Here is a 23,687-nt window from a genome sequence, read left to right as displayed (position 1 = left end):
TTTGTAAATAAAAAAACATTAAATCTGTTTCTTTTATTTCTTATATTAGTTATAATGTCGGCCCAGTTCTTGATTGTCATCATATTTAAACCTTTTATTTGTTTTAAAAAGTGCAGAATATATAAAGTAATTTGTATTTGCATTTGTTTTGAGTCTTTATTTCGCTCGTTTCATCCTTCGTTTCTTTTTCCCCGTCAGGTCTGTGTCTCTGGCGAGCGATGGCCGGAGAGGCGGTGCTGAGGCGGGGCCTGAGCTGGGTGAAGCAGGCCGCCCGCCGAGCCCCCGTCCTGGGCCACCACACGGGCGTGGCCGCGCTCTCCGGGGCCTCGGGGCGGAGCCTGGTCGGGGTGAGTTTGGACCCAAACAAACGACCTCCTCGCGCGTTTGCCCCGGGTTTAGGACGAGTCACAGCTTTGCCCGTCCCCTGTGGGCCCGGAGCAGAGACACGCCCCTCTGCTGTGATGGCTCCGCCCACAACTGACAGACCGGGCGAAGCTTGAGCGAAAGATAAGAGCAGAAGTGTTCAACTGTTCTGAGAGAGGGAAGCCTGCAATACAATCAAGAGAAGAAGATATATTCATTTATTCACAAATAATAATGACATCAGAATTAAAATGCCACATTCCAGACAAATATCAGTGTCAAAAAGTGTAAAATAAGCCTCTAGTGTCGGGTACACATCGCCATCGTGATAAGATAATCCGCTCTTTTAAGGTCAAGGCAAATAAAGGTGTGGCTCAGCGTGGTTTTCTGTCATGTACCGAAGCCCCTCCCCCTTTAATAAATTACCTAAAGTTTAGACATTTCTAAATAAACATAGATCTAAACTCGCGTATAGACACCGACTGGTTTATGAAAGTTTAAGCCTAAATTTGGCATACTGTTCCTTTAATTTTGCATGTCTACAAACCCGACCTCTGCCGACCTCTGCCTGATCCGTGCCCGTGTTTCCTCAGGACCCGGGGATGTGCGTCCACAGACACTCGCGCAGATATTCCACGTTGGGAGCGGGTTTTTGCACGTGTTTGGTCCTAAACGGAGGCGGAGCCACGCCGCGGACCCTTCAGCCGGCCCACACCCGAGCGCTGTGCCAGGACGCTTCCAATGTGGGACGCCTGTCTGCGGACGACATTCAGAGAGCGAGAGGAGCCAAGACCTGCAAGCCTCACAAACAAGTGGTACGTCACCTTTAAAGGGGATGCGTCGGGTTTAAAGGGGATGCGTCGGGTTTAAAGGGGATGCGTCGGGTTTAAAAGGGATGCGTCGGGTTTAAAGGGGATGCGTCAGGTTTTAAAGGGGATGCGTCGGGTTTAAAGGGGATGCGTCGGGTTTAAAGGGGATGCGTCGGGTTTAAAGGGGATGCGTCGGGGATGCGTCGGGTTTAAAGGGGATGCGTCGGGTTTAAAGGGGATGCGTCGGGTTTAAAGGGGATGCGTCAGGTTTAAAGGGGATGCGTCTGGTTTAAAGGGGATGCGTCTGGTTTAAAGGGGATGCGTCGGGTTTAAAAGGGATGCGTCGGGTTTAAAGGGGATGCGTCTGGTTTAAAGGGGATGCGTCTGGTTTAAAGGGGATGCGTCTGGTTTAAAGGGGATGCGTCTGGTTTAAAGGGGATGCGTCTGGTTTAAAGGGGATGCGTCGGGGATGCGTCGGGTTTAAAGGGGATGCGTCGGGTTTAAAGGGGATGCGTCGGGTTTAAAGGGGATGCGTCGGGTTTAAAGGGGATGCGTCGGGTTTAAAGGGGATGCGTCGGGTTTAAAGGGGATGCGTCTGGTTTAAAGGGGATGCGTCGGGTTTAAAGGGGATGCGTCGGGTTTAAAGGGGATGCGTCGGGTTTAAAGGGGATGCGTCGGGTTTAAAGGGGATGCGTCGGGTTTAAAGGGGATGCGTCGGGTTTAAAGGGGATGCGTCTGGTTTAAAGGGGATGCGTCTGGTTTAAAGGGGATGCGTCAGGTTTTAAAGGGGATGCGTCGGTTTTAAAGGGGATGCGTCGGTTTTAAAGGGGATGCGTCGGGTTTAAAGGGGATGCGTCGGGTTTAAAGGGGATGCGTCGGGTTTAAAGGGGATGCGTCGGGTTTTAAAGGGGATGCGTCGGGTTTTAAAGGGGATGCGTCTGGTTTAAAGGGGATGCGTCTGGTTTAAAGGGGATGCGTCGGGTTTAAAGGGGATGCGTCGGGTTTAAAAGGGATGCGTCGGGTTTAAAGGGGATGCGTCGGGTTTAAAGGGGATGCGTCGGGTTTAAAGGGGATGCGTCGGGTTTAAAGGGGATGCGTCGGGTTTAAAGGGGATGCGTCGGGCTTAAAGGGGATGCGTCGGGCTTAAAGGGGATGCGTCTGGTTTAAAGGGGATGCGTCTGGTTTAAAGGGGATGCGTCTGGGTTTAAAGGGGATGCGTCGGGTTTAAAGGGGATGCGTCGGGTTTAAAGGGGATGCGTCGGGTTTAAAGGGGATGCGTCGGGTTTAAAGGGGATGCGTCGGGTTTAAAGGGGATGCGTCGGGTTTAACGGGGATGCGTCGGGTTTAACGGGATGCGTCGGGTTTAAAGGGATGCGTCGGGTTTAAAGGGGATGCGTCAGTTTTAAAGGGGATGCGTCGGGTTTAAAGGGCTACAATGTTGTAATGTGACACTAGCATCTAGATCAGGGCTATTCTACGTAATTTTCACGAGGGCCCTGGTCTCTGGGCCCGAGGTGCACAACACGCCACTGTAACAAAAACACTATTGCAATAAATAAGATAAGATATTCCTTTATTGTCCCACATGGGGAAATTTCATTGGTGCAACGCAGGTAGATCCAGAGGTAGATACAGAAGAACAGATCACTTATAGGAAGTCTGAAAAACACTTTCAGTAGAAGATCTCCTATAAATAAATAAATAAATAAATACCATTGCATGTGATCCCGACAGTAATTGCACATGAATATGTGTCACGACAGCACATGGATTGCACATGAATTTCACAGTAATTGCAAATTGAATTGCAATTCTTAAATAAAGATAATGCTTTACCAACAAAAATTGCCCATCCAGAACTGAACCAGAATTATACTAGGACTAGACTAGTACCACCCACGTCCGACCCCCACGTCCGACCCCCACGTCCGACCCCAACGTCCGACCCCAACGTCCGACCCCCACGTCCGACCCGGGTCTAATCTAGTGCTGACCCAGAATTAAACCATTAAATGACTTTTAAAATATTTGGAAGATGGGTTGTGGGCCGGATTAAATTGATTGTCGGGCCTTATGTTGAATAGCCCTGATGTAAATGTTTAGGACTCTGGGTCTTTCCGGGTCGATGAGTTTAATCTGCCTTTTAAACACGTAAACGCAGTTCAAAAGCACGGAGTCGACAGAGTTCTTATCACGTCCTTTAAGTCGGATACAACAAGGTTAGATTACTGTATTTTCCGGACTATAAATCGCACCTTTTTTCATAGTTTTGGCCGGGGTGCGACTTATACTTATACTCCGGAGTGACTTGTATGCAATATTATTTGTTATTTTCACACTTGCAACCACATTTCATACTCCAGTGCGACTTATGTTAACTTCTATGTTTTTATCTTCTCTATTATGCATTTCTTGGCCGGTATGACTTAGAGGTTTTAGATCGTGCCGCGCCCCCTTTAACCGATGAGTCCATGGATTATCTTATCTTATGTCTTTAGTCTGAGGCGGTCGTGCTTTGCCGTTGCAGTTTTTAGCCCTTTAGTCGATTATTCGGTCGAGGGTGATTTAGTCGACAAAGTTTTACTGGTCGACTAATCCTCATTTTATTTCGATTGTGAGGATTTCAATGGAACAAAAGGTAAAAGGAGAAGAAGACATGAAGTTGTAGATTTAGGAGTTGAATGTGCCTGCGCCCTCTGCTGGTGAGTTTGGAACATGGAATAAAAGCTTTAAATTAAGGGAGTGTCTACAGAGCCGCGGCGCGCGGCCGAAACTACCATGTTGTTTTTGTGCCGGCCGCGGCTCCTGAAACTGTGCCGCTATTTGACCGCGTTTTAGCGCCGTTTTAGACCGCGCCGGGTTAAGGTTAAGGTTAAGGTTGGGGCTAAGGTTGGGGCTAGGGTTAAGGTTGGGGTTAGCCATGAGGCTATAAGGGAAATGCCACAGTCCCTGAAACTGCGCGGCTATTTGACCGCGCCGCGGCTCTCCAGCCACGGCCTTAAATTTATTAGCTTTACTGGGAAACACTGACAATATTTATAAAACTACATATGTCAAATGACTTTTTTACATAAATTAAAACTAAATATGATTTTTGATTATTATTTTTTTCAGCTCAGTGACAAAGCCAGAGAAAGAAAAGTTCCTGTCACTCGTTTGGGAAGACTCGCCAACTTTGGAGGTTTGTCTAAAACTAGTATTTTCCATCAGAGGTTTAGTCCTGGTTTAGTCCTGGTTTAGCCCCTGTGAGCTGTATTAGTGTAAGTTTGCACAGTAGGTTTGCTGTCTGTTCGTACTCTTTGGTAAATCGGTTGTTAATCTTCTGGAACTCGTCTCCATGGAAACGTCTTGGCACGATCAGAACGACCAAGGACATGATACAAGTGTTGTGGAGATAAAGATTGTTTTTCCTCTGGAGACGTTTCAGCTCAAAGTGAACGTCAGTCGTAGTTTAGACCGCTGCAAAAGTGTTCTGAAACTGTCAAAACATAAATTACAAATCTAATAACTACTTGTTTTGAAGTACATAAATACTCTTTACTCTGGTTTTGAAGTACATAAATACTCTTTACTCTGGTTTTGAAGTACATAAATACTCTTTACTCTGGTTTTGAAGTACATAAATAATGTGTTTCGTTGTCTCCAGGTTTGGCCGTCGGACTCGGCTTTGGAGCGCTCACGGAAATGGCCAAGAAGTCGTTCAAACAGTCTGAGCCAGGTGAGGAAAGTGTACGATGATGGTACGTTTCAAACTCGCGCTGACTCCTCCTTCTCCTGACTCTTCCTCCTCACCTTCTCGTGACTCCTCCTCCTTGCCGCGCTCTCAGGGGATAAAAAACCCGTCCTGGACTCAAACCCGTTCCTGAACGAGGCGAACGCCGAGAGGATCGTCCGGACTCTGTGCAAAGTGAGAGGAGCTGCTCTGAAGCTCGGACAAGTGCTGAGCATCCAAGGTGAGGCACAGAGGGGGCACGGGCGGGGCACAGAGGGGGCACGGGCGGGGCACAGAGGGGGCACGGGCGGGGCACAGAGGGGGCACGGGCGGGGCACAGAGGGGGCAAACACTCCACCACTTATTAGCGACGCTTTTACAAAATAAAGCGGCGCAGCATGTACAACCTGGCGCTATCTTTTGGGTATCGCGCCGCCGCGCACACGTTTAATACCTGGCGCTATCTTTTCAGCGTGGCGGAAGCCCGCCGGCCAAAACCTCTCAGCGACAATACTGTAATATTCCCTTTTTTCCTAAGATTCTATAATAAAATGGCCGTCCACATTTTAAAATACCCCGTCCAAAATAATAAGCTGAATAAGTTCAGAATAAGCGGTATCGCATCGCAAAATGCCACGTGAAAGTGTTTTTGTATCGCAGCTTTTGCGATACAAAATGTGTTCAATTGTATAACTAAAGCGCCTAAAAGTACTGATGACAGATGTGTTGTCATGACGAGTCCCGCTGTTGTCTCAGATCGAGTCTGAAAGTGGGAGGAGCCACGTGCGGTAAAGTTAGCGTCATTTTCACCGATACAGACTTCCGAGGTCAATAGCTCCTGAACGCTAAAGTCTTTACAGATCATTCACAGCCAAAATATTCATATTTACACTGCCAAGTGACACAACCTCGTTTTTAACAATCAGATGCGTATTTTGGACGCAGCTGAGACGAGTACTTGGGAACCGTCATCAAATGGCAAAACGAAAAATAAAAAGTTATAGCTGGAATAAATAAATAAATAGAGCTGTACAATTTGAATAACACAAATACACCATGATTGACACCACAGCAACCTTAATGCTTCCATCAGAAGCTTAATATATATGTTTAATGATATGGATGAAAGTTGTAAATAAGGCCATCTGACTTTGTGTTAATTTCTTCAACGACTAACTTCATTGCAAGTTCTTTTTTTTCTTTTGAGTGTTTAAAAGTTAATTTGTTAAGAGTTTTTTTTTTCAATAGATTGTTTACAAATACATTTGAAATAATCGTGTTATATCAATGGAAAATATTGATTGTTAGTCACTTTCATGTTTTGCCATGCAATTATCAAACTGTGATACAAATTTGAAAAAATTAAGGGATTGTTAAGCAGCGCCGCTATACAAGTGAAAATCCTTAATCTGAGCCCTGCATTGTAACATCGTCTCTTGTAATTATTAGGCCCGAGCCCCAGCAGGGCGGAGGGCCTATTGCTCCCGCAACGCTGCCGAAGGCAGCGTTGCAACTGTCTGACCAAACATGCGGGCACAGCCCGCATGTTTGGTGCCCCGTCGCCCCTGGCAAATACAGTGAACTAGCCCATGCCGAAGGCATGGATCATGCATACTTACTCCTGCTATGACAGAAATAGTCAACAATTTGTGAATGGGCTACGCCCATTCACAAATTGTTGACAACAGCAGCGCGAAGCGCTGCATTCCTCCAAAAACCCTCCTGGCATTGTCCTGTACGCGAGAATCCATGCCGTAGGCATGGGCCATGCTTGTATCTGCTCAAATCAATGGAAGTCTATGGGGAGTGGGCGGGGCATCCCGACGGAATGGGGAGTGACGAGCGCGTAAGCGCTCGTAATGATGATTCCACCCCATGGCGGCATGGGGAAGGCTTAGAGCTTTCAAACGATGTATAATTTGTTGTTATAGTGGAAACGGCTATATTGTTTTTGCTAAAAATATTATTAGGCCCGAGCGCCACAAGCTGGCGAGAGGCCTATTAATCTCGTAAGGCCGTGCGAAGCACGGCTGCGAAAGTGCGCACGTAGTGCGCACGAAATCGAGCGCAAAGCGCTCGCCCACTTCCAAACACTCACTAACGCACTCCTTCACTCATGCACGCCCCGTGCATACTAATTAGTAGTAGGAAAATGGAACATTACCGTTGTAAACGGGCGAAGCCCGTGCAAAAGTGCGCACTAAACGAGCACTTTACATTGAGATGATATAAATGTATATAAAGCACTCATATAAAGCACTCATTTGCGCTAAGTAGCTCACGAATACGTTCCCCATCTCTTGCATGTTCCGTGCATATAAGCATGTAATGCAAAAATTGAACATTATTACTGTATAGAGGGCCAAAAACACAAAGTGGGCGGAGCCCACTCAAAATTAATGAAAGTACCCGTCAGTGACCAGGGACCCACACCATGAGGTAGGAAAGCGCGAGCGCTTTCCGAAAATGTATAGTTTATGATATTTGAAAAATGGGAAACATTGTTTTCGCATCGGAATATTATTCTTTCTTCTTCTTCTTCTCGGGACCAACCCCCCTATTTTTCACCCAGTGAACATTGACGAAAAGTCACAAAAATGTTCACACCTCTAAAAATCGTGCCTCTCTACATTCTGGCTATTTCCCTTTTCTAAAATTAAAAAAATTGGCGCGTCAGCGCCCCCAAATGTACCAAAAATGCATTGAGAGATGGGAAATGACCCAAAAAAAATCTGATCGTAGAATCATGAAATTTGGCGCAGAGGTAGATGGTGACAAGAGAAGTAAAAAATATTATTACGGCAACGCCGTCCGCCCAACCAAATGTCGGCCATATTGCTTCAAAAATGGCTAAACATGACTTCGGAGTTTTTCCAAACGTCGTACTTTTACGAACTCCTCCCAGGGCGTTGGCCCTAAAAAGCTGAAATTTGGCGAAAATGCTACTGAGGAGTGGGACATCAAAAGTTATCCAAATTACATTGATACCTCTCACGGTCTCTGTGCGGCGAAGCCGCAAACTGTAGCTAGAATTTCAGAAATCTCCCATATTTAAAATTTCTGCCGTTTGCGCAGATAAAGTCCGAATTGCGTCAAATTAGAATCAGTTGTTAAACTCTTTGCCCTAAACCTACTTGAAGTGAAATAAATTCATTTGGCGCCACAGCGCCCCCTACAGATTTTATATGGAGGTTAAATGTTTAGTTTTGCGAAATTATATGAAATTTGACACACAACTCAATTTTAGCATCCCCATCAAAAAAGTCAATGACTCATGTCATAATTGTTATGGCGTTGCCGTAACGATGACCGAAACCTTTCATGTTATTCCAATGGGGAAATCGCCAGAACATGTTTACACTTTAGACTTTCACAAACTCCTCCCAGGGCGTCAGCCCTATTAACCTGAAATTTGGTGAGACTCATCTTCAAGACCATCAAAAGTTATCCACATTTTCATTCAAAGAGTCACGGTGTCTGTGCGGCAAAGCCGCACATTTTGCCAAGAATTCAAAATAAAATTGCTTTTTGATGGTAAAACAAAGGGGAGAAGATGTGACAGCGTCACAGATTCAGCAGTAGGCGTAATAAAAGGACAATTGGGGCGCGTTAGCGCCCCCTCCTCTTGCGGCGTGGCGGCGGCGTGGCGGCGGCGTGGCGAGGGCCGATCATTGCCGCTTGCGGCTATATTTTTTATTATTCTTCTTTCTTCTGCTCTTTGAGCTCTAATTTGACCCCCTGAACATGCTCAAAAACTCACCAAACTTTGCCCAAAATTCAGAATCGGCGATAAATTTGATATTTTCTGGGCCATTTTTTTTTTCGTCAAAAAATGGCGCGACAGCGCCACCGACAAAAGTCAAAATACATTGCGCCTATGGGAGACGCCCCGGGGTCAACTTTGCCGTAGAGCTACGAAATTCGGGACACGCATTCCTCTCGAGGACAAAAGAAAATGTTATTGTGGCCACGCCCCCAGACTTACCCTATGCCCGCCATCTTCCTTTTGAAAATGAAAAAAAGCTGAGTTAGCCATTTTGTTCACGTCAAACTTTGACGAACTCCTCCTAGGGCGTTTTGCCCACCAACTTCAAAATCGGCGTACGTCCTCTGGACAAGTGGGGCATCTAAAGTTATCCAAATTTTTGGGATACCTTTTACGATCTACGTGCGGCGCAGCCACAAAATTGGACAACTTATTTTGGGATAATGCGAATCTAAAAATTGCTCCCATTTGATCAAAACGAGTCCGATTTGGACCAAATTTGAATCAGTTGTTAAACTATCCAGTTTGGACCAGTTTAGGCTGACAAAATTGAAATGGGCCTGATAGCGCCCCCTACAGAGTGACCTTTTGAATTAACATTGAAGGTCAAAAATTAGTTTTACCAAAATGTTCTAAACTTTACCCAAAATTCTATTTGGCCATCCCGATCAAAAAACCCAATGAGACAAATGCCTTAATTTTTACGGCGTAGTCGTAGCGATGACAGAAACCTCCCATGTTATCCCTATGGGAAAACCGCAAAATCTCTCATATTACCACATTTTTATGTTTCACACTTTAACGAACTCCTCCTAGTGCGTTTTGCCCACCAACCTCAAAATCGGTGTACGTCCTCTAGACAAGTGGGGCATCTAAAGTTATCCACATTTTAAGGATTACTTTTACGGTCTCTGTGCGACGGAGCCGCAAACGTTTCCCAGAATTCTGACTATTTGGCCTTCAGAGTGGCCTATAAACAATAGTTTTTCCAAATGACATATTTTGAACAAAATTCTAATTTGCCATCCTGATCATACAAGTATGACAGCCAAAGCCATATTTTGTACGGCGTAACCGTAGCGATGACGGAAACATCCCATGTTATCCTTATGGGAAAATCGCAAAATCGCTCAAATCACCACATTTTTACGCTTCACACTTTAACGAACTCCTCCTAGGGCGATTGTCCGATCAAGTTCATATTTGGGGAAAATAATCTACACAAGCGGAGCATCAAAAGTTATCCATATTTTTATTCCAAGTGTCACGGTCTCTGTGCGCTGGAGCTGCACATTTGACCGACATTTGTGTTCATCAATGTGTCGCTGTCTTAGTTCTTAGACAATTGCGTTAGCGCCATCTCTGTAAAATGCAGAGAGCAGAGTCGGAAGGCCGGCGGCCCGCGAGGGCCGTTGGATGCCGCTTGCGGCTTTAATTTTTCTTGTTCTTCTTCAGCGCTTTGATCTCTAATTTGACCCCCTGAACATGCTCAAAAACTCACCAAACTTTGCCCAAAATTCAGAATCGGCGAAAAATTAGATTTTTTTTTCTGGGCCATTTTTTTTTTTCGTTAAAAAATGGCGCGACAGCACCACCGACAAAAGTCAAAATACATTGCGCCTATGGGAGACGCCCCGAGGTCAACTTTGGCGTAAAGCTATGAAATTCGGGACACTCATTCCTCTCGTGAGGACAAAGAAAAAAAATCTTTGTGGCCACGCCCCCAGACTTACCCTATGGCCGCCATCTTCCTTTGAAAATGAAAACACGCTGTGTTAGCCATTTTGTTCACGTCAAACTTTGACGAACTCCTCCTAGGGCGTTTTGCCCACCGACTTCAAAATTGGCGTACGTCCTCTGGACAAGTGGGGCATCTAAAGTTATCCAATTTTTGGAGATACCTTTTACGGTCTGTGTGCGGCGCAGCCGCAAAGTTGGACAACTTATTTTGGAATATTGCAGCTCTAAAAATTGCTCCATTTGATCAAAACCAGTCCGATTATGACCAAATTTGAATCAGTTGTTCAACTTTCTAGTTTGGACCAGTTTATGATGACAAAATTTAAATGGGCGCGATAGCGCCCCCTACAGAGTGACCTTTAAATTAACATTGAAGGTCAAAAATTAGTTTTACCAAAATGTTCTAAACTTTACCCAAAATTCTATTTTGGCGTCCCGATCAAAAAAGCCAATCGGAAAAATGCCTTAATTTTTACGGCGTAGTCGTAGCGATGACATACTCTTCCCATGTTATCCCTATGGGAAAACCGCTAAATCTCTCGAATATCCACATTTTTTCTGTTTCACACTTTAACGAACTCCTCCTAGGGCGTTTTGCCCACCGACCTCAAAATCGTTGTACGTCCCCTAGACAAGTGGGGCATCTAAAGTTATCCAAATTTTAAGGATAACTTTTACGGTCTCTGTGCGACGGAGCCGCAAACGTTTCCCAGAATTCTGACTATTTGGCTTTCAGAGTGGCCTATAAACAATAGAGTTTTTCCAAATGACATTATATTTTGCACAAAATTCTAATTTGCCATCCTGATCATAAAAGTATGAGAGCCAAAGTCATATTTTGTACGACGTAACCGTAATGATGACAGAAACATCCCATGATATCCTTATGGGAAAATCGCGAAATTGCTCAAATCACCACATTTTTACGCTTCACACTTTAACAAACTCCTCCTAGGGCGATTGTCCGATCAAGTTCATATTTGGGGAAAATCATCTACACAAGCGGGGCATCAAAAAAGTTATCCATATTTTGATTTTAAGTGCTACGGTCTCTGTGTGGCGGACCCGCAAATATATGTCAGAAATGGGAAAACAGCGAAATCTCTAAAATGACCTTATTTTTACGCTTCACACTATAACGAACTCCTCCTAGTGCGAAAGCCTGATCAAGCTCATATTTGGGGAAAATCATCTACACAAGCGGGGCATCAAAAGTTATCCATATTTTTATTCCAAGTGCTACTGTCTCTGTGCGGCGGCGCAGCAAATTTGACTGACACTTGTGTTCATTTGCACTGGATTTGCCATGTCCAATGTGTCCCCGTCTGTCAAGTTCTTTTTTAATTCAACACAATAAGGGCGCCATCTTTATCAAGTCGAAAGCGCAGAGTCGGAAGGCCGGCGGCCCGCGAGGGCCGTTGGATGCCGCTTGCGGCTTTAATTGATAGTTTGATCCTCTGTAAACCAGTAAACGTGTCAGTTTGTGTCTCGGCGGGTCGGGCGGGTCAGCTGAGAACACGGTCGCATTTACAAGCAGCGGGACAAAAAACACACAATCGTCGATCATTGAACGTCGTTTGTCATCGTTAGCTTCACCGCGACTTCAAAAGTTCTCTCTGAAAACTGTGAAACGTGTCGTTAAACTCCGTGACTCTGAGCTTATTGTGTATAAACAGGATTAAAGTTCCTCCTGTGAGAACAGCGCCTCCTTTTGTTCACTTTGTAGTTTTCAGCATGTGACATTATTGGAGGTTAACGTTGCTCATTTACTGAAAAGTCCATCAGTGCATTTAGAATCCTCTGGAGGCTGAATCAGAAAAACACGTAAGGATTTCACAAAGACCAGCTTTATGAACTCCAACAGATATTGTAAAAAGCACTTTACCACTTTGGAATTTAAACTGAATTATAAAAGATCCATTTTGTGTCTAAAACGTCAGAATATACATATTTTTTTTCCAGTTACTGATTATATTGTGACCTGAACAATCACTGGATCATGTCGTTTTGCTAGTTAATGTTTTATACTTTGATTTTTTAAGATGTTATAGTAGTTTTATTTGAGCAGATTTTAGTGTTATTGTACTTTTGGGAGTATATTTCTGACCGTGTACTTGTATTTGAGTGTACATCCTGCGCGCGCTTGTATTTGAGTGTACATCCTGCGCGCGCTTGTATTTGAGTGTACATCCTGCGCGCGCTTGTATTTGAGTGTACATCCTGCGCGCGCTTGTATTTGAGTGTACATCCTGCGCGCGCTTGTATTTGAGTGTACATCCTGCGCGTGCTTGTATTTGAGTACTTCCTGCGCGTACCTGTATTTGAGTACTTCCTGCGCGTACTTGTATTTGAGTACTTCCTGCGCGTACTTGTATTTGAGTGTACATCCTGCGCACGCTTGTATTTAAGTGTACATCCTGCGCGCGCTTGTATTTGAGTGTACATCCTGCGCGTACTTGTATTTGAGTGTAAATCCTGTGCGTCCTTGTATTTGAGTGTACTTCTATTTGAGTGTACATCCTGCGCGCGCTTGTATTCGAGTGTACATCCTGCGCGCGCTTGTATTCGAGTGTACATCCTGCGCGCGCTTGTATTTGAGTGTACATCCTGCGCGCGCTTGTTTTTGAGTGTAAATCCTGCGCGTCCTTGTATTTGATAGTAGAAAAAGCTTCAGTTGTAGTCATCTGGACTCAGTTTGAAAAAATAGACGTTTCGACTCTCATCCAAGAGTCATTGTCAATAACAGAATTTCCTCCTTGTATTTGAGTGTACATCCTGCGCGCGCTTGTATTTGAGTGTACATCCTGCGCGCGCTTGTATTAGTGTACATCCTGCGCGTCCTTGTATTTGAGTGTAAATCCTGCGCGTACTTGTATTTGAGTACTTCCTGCGCGCGCTTGTATTTGAGTGTACTTCCTGCGCGCGCTTGTATTTGAGTGTACATCCTGCGCATGCTTGTATTTGAGTGTACATCCTGCGCGCGCTTGTATTTGAGTGTAAATCCTGCGCGTCCTTCTATTCGAGTGTACTTCCTGCGCGCGCTTGTATTTGAGTGTACATCCTGCGCGTCCTTGTATTTGAGTGTACATCCTGCGCGTACTTGTATTTGAGTGTACTTCCTGCGCGTACTTGTATTTGAGTACTTCCTGCGCGTGCTTGTATTTGAGTGTACTTCCTGCGCGCGCTTGTATTTGAGTGTACATCCTAATAATAATAATAACTTTTATTTATATAGCGCTTTTCAGTGACCCAAAGACGCTGAACATAATAAAAAAGGGGGGGTATTTACAGACAGGGGGGGACAACACGTACAGAACACATTAATATACAGATAAAATGAACAAGACAGAAGAAGTAGAGAGAAAAAGATGGGGATGTAACAGGGGGTAGAAGAGTAGGCAATGGGGTAGGGGAGGCTAGGGGTAGGGGAGGTCATAAGCTTGGGTGAAGAGGTATGTTTTTAGGCGGGATTTGAATGTTGTGAGTGAGGGAGAGTGGCGGACAGGTTGGGGGAGGGAGTTCCAGAGTCGGGGTGCTGTTCGGGAGAATGCTCTGTCGCCAAAAGTTTTGAGTCGGGATGTTGGTGCAGTCAGGGTGAGAGAGGAGGAGGATCGGAGAGCTCGGGTGGGGCGGTGGGGGATGAGGAGGTCAGACAGGTAGGGGGGGGCAAGGTGGTGAAGAGCTTTGAAGGTGAGGAGGAGTATTTTAAAGTTTATGCGCTGCTTGATGGGGAGCCAGTGGAGAGAGCGGAGAACGGGAGTGATGTGATCACGGGACCGGGTGTGGGTGAGGAGGCGGGTGTGGGTGAGGAGGCAGGTGTGGGTGAGGAGGCGGGTGTGGGTGAGGAGGCGGGTGTGGGTGAGGAGGCGGGCAGCGGAGTTTTGGACCATTTGGAGTCTATGGAGGGAATGGGAGGAGATGCCAGTGAGGAGGGAGTTGTAGTAGTCAAGGCGGGAGGAGATGAAGGCATGGATGAGGGATTCAGCAGCGGGGAGGGTGAGGCAGTGTTGGATTTTGGCGATGCGGCGGAGGTGGAAGTATGAGGTCTTGACGATGTGGCTGACATGGGGAGTGAAGGAGAGGGTGGGGTCCATGATGACACCGAGATTGCGTACCAGGGTAGAGGGGGCGATGGTCGACGTGTCGATGCTGAGTGAAAAGGGACCAGTTTTATTGAGAGTGGATTTGGTGCCAATGAGGAGGAGCTCTGTTTTGTCACTGTTCAGTTTGAGGAAGTTGAGAGTGAGCCATGATTTTATTGTAGAGATGCAGGTTTCGATGTGGCTGAGGGGAGGGTTTTGGGTGGATTTGGTGGTGAGGTATATCTGGGTGTCGTCAGCGTAGCAGTGAAAGTCCAGGTTGAGTTGGCGGAGGATGTGACCAAGGGGGAAGATGTAGCAGATGAAGAGGAGGGGGCCGAGGACTGAGCCCTGGGGGCTCAGTTGGAGATGGGGCGGTAGTTGGAGAGGTTGGCGGAGTCTAGGGTGGGTTTTTTGAGGATGGGGGTGATGGAGGCCAGTTTGTAGATGGAAGGAACATGGCCGAGGGATAAAGACTGGTTGAAGAGGGTGGTGAGATGGGGGATGAGAGCAGGGAGGCAGGCCTTGGTTAGAGTCGTTGGGAGGGGGTCGAGAGAGCAGGTGGTGGTTTTGGAAGCGGTGATGAGGTCTATGATATGAGAGGAGTTAACAGAGGAGAAGGTGGTGAGGGCAGGGAAGGGTGGGTGGTCAGGGAGCGGAGGGGGGGCAGGGGTGGGGGTGGTGATGGAGTTAATGGAGACGGCAGTCATGGAGCTGTTGATTTTGGAAATTTTGTCATTGAAGGCAAGGAGGAAAGAGTTGCAGAGGTCAGGGGAGGAGGGTGGAGTGATGTCCGGTGGCTGGAGCAGCTTGTTGACGGTGGAGAACAGGGTGCGAGGGCTCCGGTGGGAGCTGTTGATGAGGGTGGAGAGGTGGGCAGATTTGGCGGCTTGGAGAGCGTCAAGGTAGGAGGAGATGTGTAATTTGAAAGCTTCGGCGTGGACGGTGAGGCGGGTTCTTTTGAGGAGTCGTTCGAGTTGGCGGCCAGTCTGCTTCATGGTGCGGAGTTCAGGGGTGTACCAGGGGGCGGGGTTGATGTATGAGACGGAGGAGGTTTTCCAGGGGGCTAGGGAGTCAAGGGAGTCGGAGAGGGTGGTGTTGAGCATGACGGCATAGTCGTCGGGGGAAGAGGGGGGGGAGTCAGGGGGGAAAGCAGAGGATATGAGCTGGGAGAGCGTGAGGGGGTTGACTGACTTGATATTGCGGTAGGTGATGGTGCGTTTTTTGGGGTTGTGGGGCGAGGGTAGGGGGGCGGAGAAAAGGATGCAGAGATGATCAGAGAGTGGGAAGGGGAGGGGGTGGGGCTTAGATATGGGTAGGAGAGAGGAACAGACTAAGTCCAGAGTGTGGCCTTTGGTATGGGTGGGGAAGTCAATATGTTGGGTGAGATGGAAGCAGTCCAGGAGAGAGAGGAAGTCGGATGTCAGTGGGGCGTTGGGGCAGTCAATGTGGATGTTGAAGTCACCAGTGAGTAGGAGGCGGGCAGAGAGAGAGGATGCGATGGTGAGGAGTTCAGACAATTCAGTGAGGAAAGAGGGGTGGGGCTTTGGGGGACGATAGATCAGGATAGCGGTGATAGAGTTGGGGAGGGAGAAGGCGAGGTATTCAAATTATGAGATGGATGGAAGGTTGAGGTTCAGTTCAGTGATGGATGTAGATTTTTTATGAATAACAGCAAGACCTCCCCCACGCCCGGAGAGGCGGGGTTTGGCAGTGTAAGTGTGTCCTGCGCGTTCTCTCGCTGGTTTTGGAGCGTTTGGACGGGTGTGCAGTTTGTTGGACTGTTTAGTGTTGCACAATGGTCTGTTTGTTTAGCTCATGTGAGGATCGAGAGAACACACTTCCTGTTTCTGTGGATCATGTGATCAGGCAAAAATTTCAGTGGAATGTGACAAGGAACTGGAATTAACCTCAAAATGTCACAAAAAATCACTTAAGACACATTTAATATAGATTATGATATTTACCATTTTAGCTGAAAGTTTTCAGGACAAAAAAAAACAATTGTGTTTTTTTTTGGTTTTGATTTACAAATGTTTTACCACAATTTACTTTTTGTGGAATACATTTTTGAAGCCTTCAATTTTGAGGCTAGAATACTTACTACTATTTAGGCTGCGGTTATTTTATCACTTGGTTTACGGATTCGCCAGACTTGGATTATTGATTTCTACAATATGAATAAAATAAATTCTCAATTTTTTTGAATAAAATACTGCCAACAACGCAAAATGGCATTAAATGAAATATAAAAAGCGGTGTTTAGTCAAAAGATAAGAGCGCGTGAAACAATTTTTCGCCAAAAGCCTGTGCCGTCTTGACCAGTTTACAATGTTTATTCTGGGATATTGTGTTCTTCACGTGTTCTTCCTGCTCACGTGTTCTTCCTGCTCACGTGTTCTTCCTGCTCACGTGTTCTTCCTGCTCACGTGTTCTTCCTGCTCACGTGTTCTTCCTGCTCACGTGTTCTTCCTGCTCACGTGTTCTTCCTGCTCACGTGTTCTTCCTGCTCACGTGTTCTTCCTGCTCACGTGTTCTTCCTGCTCACGTGTTCTTCCTGCTCACGTGTTCTTCCTGCTCACGTGTTCTTCCTGCTCACGTGTTCTTCCTGCTCACGTGTTCTTCCTGCTCACGTGTTCTTCCTGCTCACGTGTTCTTCACGCTCATGTGTTCTTCCTGCTCACATGTTCTTCACATGTTCTTCACGTGTTCTTCCTGCTCACATGTTCTTCACATGTTCTTCACGTGTTCTTCCTGCTCACATGTTCTTCACATGTTCTTCACGTGTTCTTCCTGCTCACATGTTCTTCACATGTTCTTCACGTGTTCTTCACATGTTCTTCCCGCTCATGTGTTCTTCCCTGCTCACGTGTTCTTCACGTGTTCTTCCTGCTCACATGTTCTTCACGTGTTCTTCCTGCTCACATGTTCTTCACGTGTTCTTCCTGCTCACATGTTCTTCACGTGTTCTCCCTGCTCACATGTTCTTCACGTGTTCTTCCTGCTCACATGTTCTTCACGTGTTCTTCCTGCTCACATGTTCTTCACGTGTTCTTCCTGCTCACATGTTCTTCACGTGTTCTTCCTGCTCACATGTTCTTCACGTGTTCTTCCTGCTCACATGTTCTTCACGTGTTCTCCCTGCTCACATGTTCTTCACGTGTTCTTCCTGCTCACATGTTCTTCACGTGTTCTTCCGTCTCTGCAGATGACGCCTTCATCAGTCCGCAGTTGGCCAAAATCTTCGAGAGAGTTCGACAGAGCGCCGACTTCATGCCGACCAAACAGATGATGGTAACGACCGAATCTAGAGCGTTTTAGCCGTTTACACGAGCAAACGGGGACGTTTCTGATGAGACGCGACGACTAGAACGCGGGGAGACTGAAGAAGGTTCTGACCTCTGACCTTTGTCCGCAGAAGGTGATCACTGGAGAGCTGGGGCCGAACTGGAGGGATCAACTGCAGCACTTTGAGGAGAAACCCTTCGCGGCGGCCTCCATCGGCCAGGTGCACTTTGGGAGGCTCCGGGACGGCAGAGAAGTGGCCATGAAGATACAGGTGAGGTCCAAGCAGGGGCCCCCCAGAGTGGGCTTTTTTCTTGTGGCTTTTACCAAATGAACGCTCTGACCCTCCTCTGACCCTCCTCTGACCCTGCTCTGACCCCCAGTATCCAGGCGTGGCGCGGAGCATCAACAGTGACGTCCGGAACATCATGGGGGCGCTGAGTCTGAGCCGCGCTCTGCCTGAAGGTAAAGCCCCACTGTCACTTTATCTCCGTCTGATAAGAGGGGGGGGGGGTTGTGTGGCTCTGTTTACACTGAGTCATCCCGCTCGGTCGCTCCGTTTGAACCCGCTCGGTCGCTCCGTTTGAACCCGCTCGGTCGCTCCGTTTGAACCCGCTCAGTCGCTCTGTGCTGCAGGTCTTTTCCCCGAGCACCTGATCGAGGTCATGAGTCGGGAGCTGGCGCTGGAGTGCGACTACGTCCGAGAGGCTCAGTGCGCCAAGAAGTTCAAGTGAGTGCAGAAGGACGCAGAGGAATCCCGACGCTCCGGAGCAGAAGGATGCAGAGGAATCCCGACGCTCCGGAGCAGAAGGACGCAGAGGAATCCCGACGCTCCGGAGCAGAAGGACGCAGAGGAATCCCGACGCTCCGGAGCAGAAGGATGCAGAGGAATCCCGACGCTCCGGAGCAGAAGGACGCAGAGGAATCCCGACGCTCCGGAGCAGAAGGACGCAGAGGAATCCCGACGCTCCGGAGCAGAAGGATGCAGAGGAATCCCGACGCTCCGGAGCAGAAGGACGCAGAGGAATCCCGACGCTCCGGAGCAGAAGGACGCAGAGGAATCCCGACGCTCCGGAGCAGAAGGACGCGGAGGAATCCCGACGCTCCGGAGCAGAAGGACGCGGAGGAATCCCTGTGCTCACGGTCTTTTGTGTTGACAGGGAGCTGCTGAAGAGCAACCCGTTCTTCTACGTGCCGGACGTGGTGGAGGAGCTGAGCAGTCGACAGGTTCTGACCCTCACGATGGTCCCGGGGTTTCCTCTGGACAAAGCCTCGGACCTGGACCAGGATCTGAGGAACCAGGTTTGAACACGGAATACACGCGTTCTCGCAGGCGCCTTCAGGCGCCTTCTCACAGTTGTCACAGGCGCGTTCTCACAGGGGCGTTCTCACAGGGGCGTTCTCACAGGGGCGTTCTCACAGGGGCGTTCCTGAGCGTGTTCCTGAACTTCCTTGCATGTGAGATGTTAAACCGCAGTATAATCCCAAAGTAGTTGTGCTTAAATCGACTAAAGACCATGTGTGACGGGATTAGACAAGTGAACGGGCCCCGGGGCCTCAGGAAACAGGACATTTGTTTGTAACGGGTCAGAATAACTCACTTTGTCTCCTTCATAAAGATATTAATATCTGTAATTAAACTGTCATTGATTAAAATCCGATGAAGATGCAGTATTTTTCGGAGTATAAGTCGCACTGGAGTATAAGTATATAAGAATAAGTCGCACCCCGGCCAAAGCTATGAAAAAAAGTGCAACTTATAGTCCGGAAAATACAGTAATAAGATCTGAAAAGTTCTAAAGATCCTCCTCATGTTTAGAGCGTGTGACGATCACGATTTTCCAAATACGACTATTATTTACGATCAATTGTTACAGCTGTGGTCAGCCCCGGTCATCCCTGAGGCTCCTCTGTGTTTTTAAAGCAGATTCCGCAGAGTCAGACTCACAAACAGCTTCTGTCGGTGCCGTTCTAGCGCCCTCTGCTGACGTGTTTGTGCAGATGCGTTTTGTCAGTGTCTTTTCCCGTCACAAACTTATTCTTCTTCGTTTCCTCCTCCTTTGTGTCCTCCTTTACCTCCTCCTTTGTGTCCTCCTTTACCTCCTCCCTCTCCTCCTTTCTCCTCCCTCTCATTCTCTTCTGCCTCTTTCTCCTCCTCCTTCGCTTCCTCCTTCCCCTCTTCCTCCTCCCTCTTTCTCTTTCTTCCTCCTTCCCCTCTTCCTCCTCCCTCTTTCTCTTTCTTCCTCCTTCCCCTCTTCCTCCTCCCTCTTTCTCTTTCTTCCTCCTTCCCCTCTTCCTCCTCCCTCTTTCTCTTTCTTCCTCCTTCCCCTCTTCCTCCTCCCTCTTTCTCTTTCTTCCTCCTTCCCCTCTTCCTCCTCCCTCTTTCTCTTTCTTCCTCCTTCCCCTCTTCCTCCTCCCTCTTTCTCTTTCTTCCTCCTTCCCCTCTTCCTCCTCCCTCTTTCTCTTTCTTCCTCCTTCCCCTCTTCCTCCTCCCTCCTCTTCCTTCTCCAGATCTGTGAGGAGATCTTGACCTTGTGCCTGAGGGAGCTGTTCGAGTTCAGGTTCATGCAGACGGATCCAAACTGGTCCAACTTCTTCTTCGACCCTCAGACGCACCGGGTTTGTGTTTCTAACTGCTCTCACGACCTTCACCTCTGACCTTTGACCTCTGACCCTCCCGCTTGACCTCTCGTCTCGCCGTCTGCAGGTGGCGCTGTTGGACTTCGGAGCGACTCGAACGTTTGAGAAGAGCTTCACTGACGACTACATCGAGGTGAGACCAGGACCAAGACGCGCTGGTTTAGTGCTCGTTTTCTGACTCGTTTAGCGCTCGTTTTCTGACTCGTTTAGCGCTTGTTTTCTGACTCGTTTATCGGTCGTTTCTGACTCGTTTATCGGTCGTTTCTGACTCGTTTATCGGTCGTTTCTGACTCGTTTATCGGTCGTTTCTGACTCGTTTATCGGTCGTTTTCTGACTCGTTTGGCGCTCGTTTTCTGACTCGTTTATCGGTCGATTTTTGACTCGTTTATCGGTCGTTTTCTGACTCGTTTAGCGCTTGTTTTCTGACTCGTTTATCGGTCGTTTCTGACTCGTTTATCGGTCGTTTCTGACTCGTTTATCGGTCGTTTCTGACTCGTTTATCGGTCGTTTTCTGACTCGTTTGGCGCTCGTTTTCTGACTCGTTTATCGGTCGATTTTTGACTCGTTTATCGGTCGTTTCTGACTCGTTTATCGGTCGTTTTCTGACTCGTTTGGCGCTCGTTTTCTGACTCGTTTATCGGTCGTTTCTGACTCGTTTATCGGTCGTTTTCTGACTCGTTTGGCGGTCGTTTTCTGACTCGTTTGGCGGTCGTTTCTGACTCGTTTGGCGGTCGTTTCTGACTCGTTTGGCGGTCGTTTCTGACTCGTTTGGCGGTCGTTTCGGACTCTTTTAGTGCTCGTTTTCTGACTCGTTTAGCGCTCGTTTTCTGACTCGTTTAGCGCTCGTTTTCTGACTCGTTTAGCGCTCGTTTTCTGACTCGTTTATCGGTCGTTTTCTGACTCGTTTAGCGCTCGTTTTCTGACTCGTTTAGCGCTCGTTTTCTGACTCGTTTATCGGACGATTTTTGACTCGTTTATCGGTCGTTTCTGACTCGTTTATCGGTCGTTTCTGACTCGTTTATCGGTCGTTTTTCTGACTCGTTTATCGGTCGTTTCTGACTCGTTTATCGGTCGTTTCTGACTCGTTTATCGGTCGTTTCTGACTCGTTTAGCGCTCGTTTTCTGACTCGTTTATCGGTCGATTTTTGACTCGTTTATCGGTCGTTTCTGACTCTTATCGGTCGTTTCTGACTCGTTTATCGGTCGTTTCTGACTCGTTTATCGGTCGTTTTCTGACTCGTTTATCGGTCGTTTTCTGACTCGTTTGGCGGTCGTTTTCTGACTCGTTTGGCGGTCGTTTTCTGACTCGTTTGGCGGTCGTTTTCTGACTCGTTTGGCGGTCGTTTTCTGACTCGTTTGGCGGTCGTTTTCTGACTCGTTTGGCGGTCGTTTTCTGACTCGTTTGGCGGTCGTTTCTGACTCGTTTGGCGGTCGTTTCGGACTCGTTTGGCGGTCGTTTCGGACTCTTTTAGTGCTCGTTTTCTGACTGGTTTAGCGCTCGTTTTCTGACTCGCTTAGCGGTCGTTTTCTTACTCGTTTACCGCTCGTTTTCTTACTCGTTTAGGGGTCGTTTTCTGACTCTTAAAGCCCTCGTTTTCTGACTCGTTTGGCGGTGGTTTTCAGGTGATAAAATCGGCGGCGGAGCAGGACCGAGAAGGAGTTCTGCGCAAATCCAGAGAGATGAAGTTCCTGACGGGGTTCGAGACAAAGGTAACGTGTCTCACGCTGTAGAACCAGGAGCAGGACGAGAGGAGCTGGAAAATACACAAATACTGCCCTCTACTGGAGAGTTTGTATTGCATAGTAGAGAAGTTTATTGAAGGTTTTTTTAAGGAACTCTTGAAAAGTTCCACAAATCAAACTTTTGGATTTGTCGATTTTATCGTCAAGAAGCATTTTTATTATTTTTGTCACCATCTTCATTTGTATGGAATAATATTTTGATGGCAGTAAAAACATTTGGCTCTTAAACAGAGTAAACTGCCAAAGGACTTTAAAATGGAGCTTTGTATCTTCACTTAAAATTGTTCACATGTACAGTACACGTCCACCAGGGGGCGCCAGTGAATCTGATGTTTTATTTAAAGCGCCTCATCCACGCAGAGCGAGCGTTTGTTTACTGCAGATTAATCCTCATAAATGATAGTGCTGTAGTAGTATTGCAGTAGTTGTACAGGTACAGTAGTAGTTGTGTAGTATTAGTAGTGCAGTAGTAGTTGTGCGGTATTAGTAGATTAGTAGTACAGTAGTAGTATTAGTAGTGCAGTAGTAGTAGTATTAGTAGTGCAGTATTAGTAGTGCAGTAGTAGTATTAGTAGTGCAGTAGTAGTAGTATTAGTAGTGCAGTATTAGTAGTGCAGTAGTATTAGTAGTGCAGTAGTAGTAGTAGTGGTGGTGGTGGTGTGGTGTAGTAGTAGTAGTGCAGTAGTAGTAGTAGTAGTAGTAGTAGTGTATTAGTAGTGCAGTAGTAGTATTAGTAGTGCAGTAGTAGTATTAGTAGTGCAGTAGTAGTATTAGTAGTGCAGTAGTAGTATTAGTAGTGCAGTACTACAGCTGTGTTTCCTCTGGTCTCAGTCCATGGAGAACGCTCACGTCGACGCAGTCATGATCCTGGGAGAGGCCTTTTCCTCGGACACGCCCTTCGACTTCGGGACCCAAAGCACCACCGAGCGCATCCATTCCCTGATTCCCATCATGCTCCGGGAGAGGCTGACCCCGCCCCCCGAGGAGACCTACTCGCTGCACCGTAAAATGGGCGGGTCCTTCCTCATCTGCTCCAAACTGAAGGCGAAGATCCGCTGCAAAGAAATGTTCCACGAGACGTACGAGACCTACAGGAGGAACAGAGACGGTGAGGCCCAGTGAAGACCTCAGGCTGTTCGGGACCTCAGGCTGTTCGGGGCCCCAGGCTGTTCGGGGCCCCAGGCTGTTCGGGGCCCCAGGCTGTTCGGGGCCCCAGGCTGTTCGGGGCCCCAGGCTGTTCGGGGCCCCAGGCTGTTGGGGGCCCCAGGCTGTTGGGGGCCCCAGGCTGTTGGGGGCCCCAGGCTGTTGGGGGCCCCAGGCTGTTCGGGCCTCAGGCTGTTCGGGCCTCAGGCTGTTTTTGTGCAGGTTTGGATGATAAACTGAGCATTTAAAGGACACACATTATTCGAAACTAAGTAATCACGACATTCCCACATCAAAAACATGTCTGGATTTGTATTTTTTCGCTTAAATTACACTTTCATTCATCCTGTTTTGAGTTGGTTCTGAGCCTCTGAAAAACACTCCCAGATTTGTGAGGTCAAAGGTC

General features: G+C 47.4%; 1 protein-coding gene across 1 annotated transcript; it reads left to right on the top strand.

Moving 5' to 3' along the window:
* Positions 1–201: 201 nt before the first annotated feature.
* On the top strand, positions 202–23,285 carry coq8ab (coenzyme Q8A, genome duplicate b). Its single transcript, XM_072457834.1, has 14 exons — positions 202–347; positions 957–1,178; positions 4,287–4,353; positions 4,819–4,890; positions 5,000–5,125; positions 17,678–17,763; positions 17,888–18,028; positions 18,138–18,219; positions 18,391–18,484; positions 18,915–19,056; positions 20,266–20,373; positions 20,462–20,527; positions 22,019–22,105; positions 22,970–23,285. Exons 1-14 carry the CDS (start codon positions 219–221, stop codon positions 23,258–23,260), a joined length of 1,713 nt encoding a protein of 570 aa, XP_072313935.1. The 5' UTR covers positions 202–218; the 3' UTR covers positions 23,261–23,285.
* Positions 23,286–23,687: the final 402 nt, after the last annotated feature.

This window comes from Eucyclogobius newberryi, unplaced genomic scaffold (genome assembly GCF_026437365.1).
Source record: "Eucyclogobius newberryi isolate DKJ021-1_F unplaced genomic scaffold, fEucNew1.0.hap1 SCAF_21, whole genome shotgun sequence".
NCBI lineage: Eukaryota > Metazoa > Chordata > Actinopteri > Gobiiformes > Gobiidae > Eucyclogobius > Eucyclogobius newberryi.
Note: the sequence above shows the minus strand (reverse complement) of the source record. Positions and strands in the feature narration are given on the sequence as shown.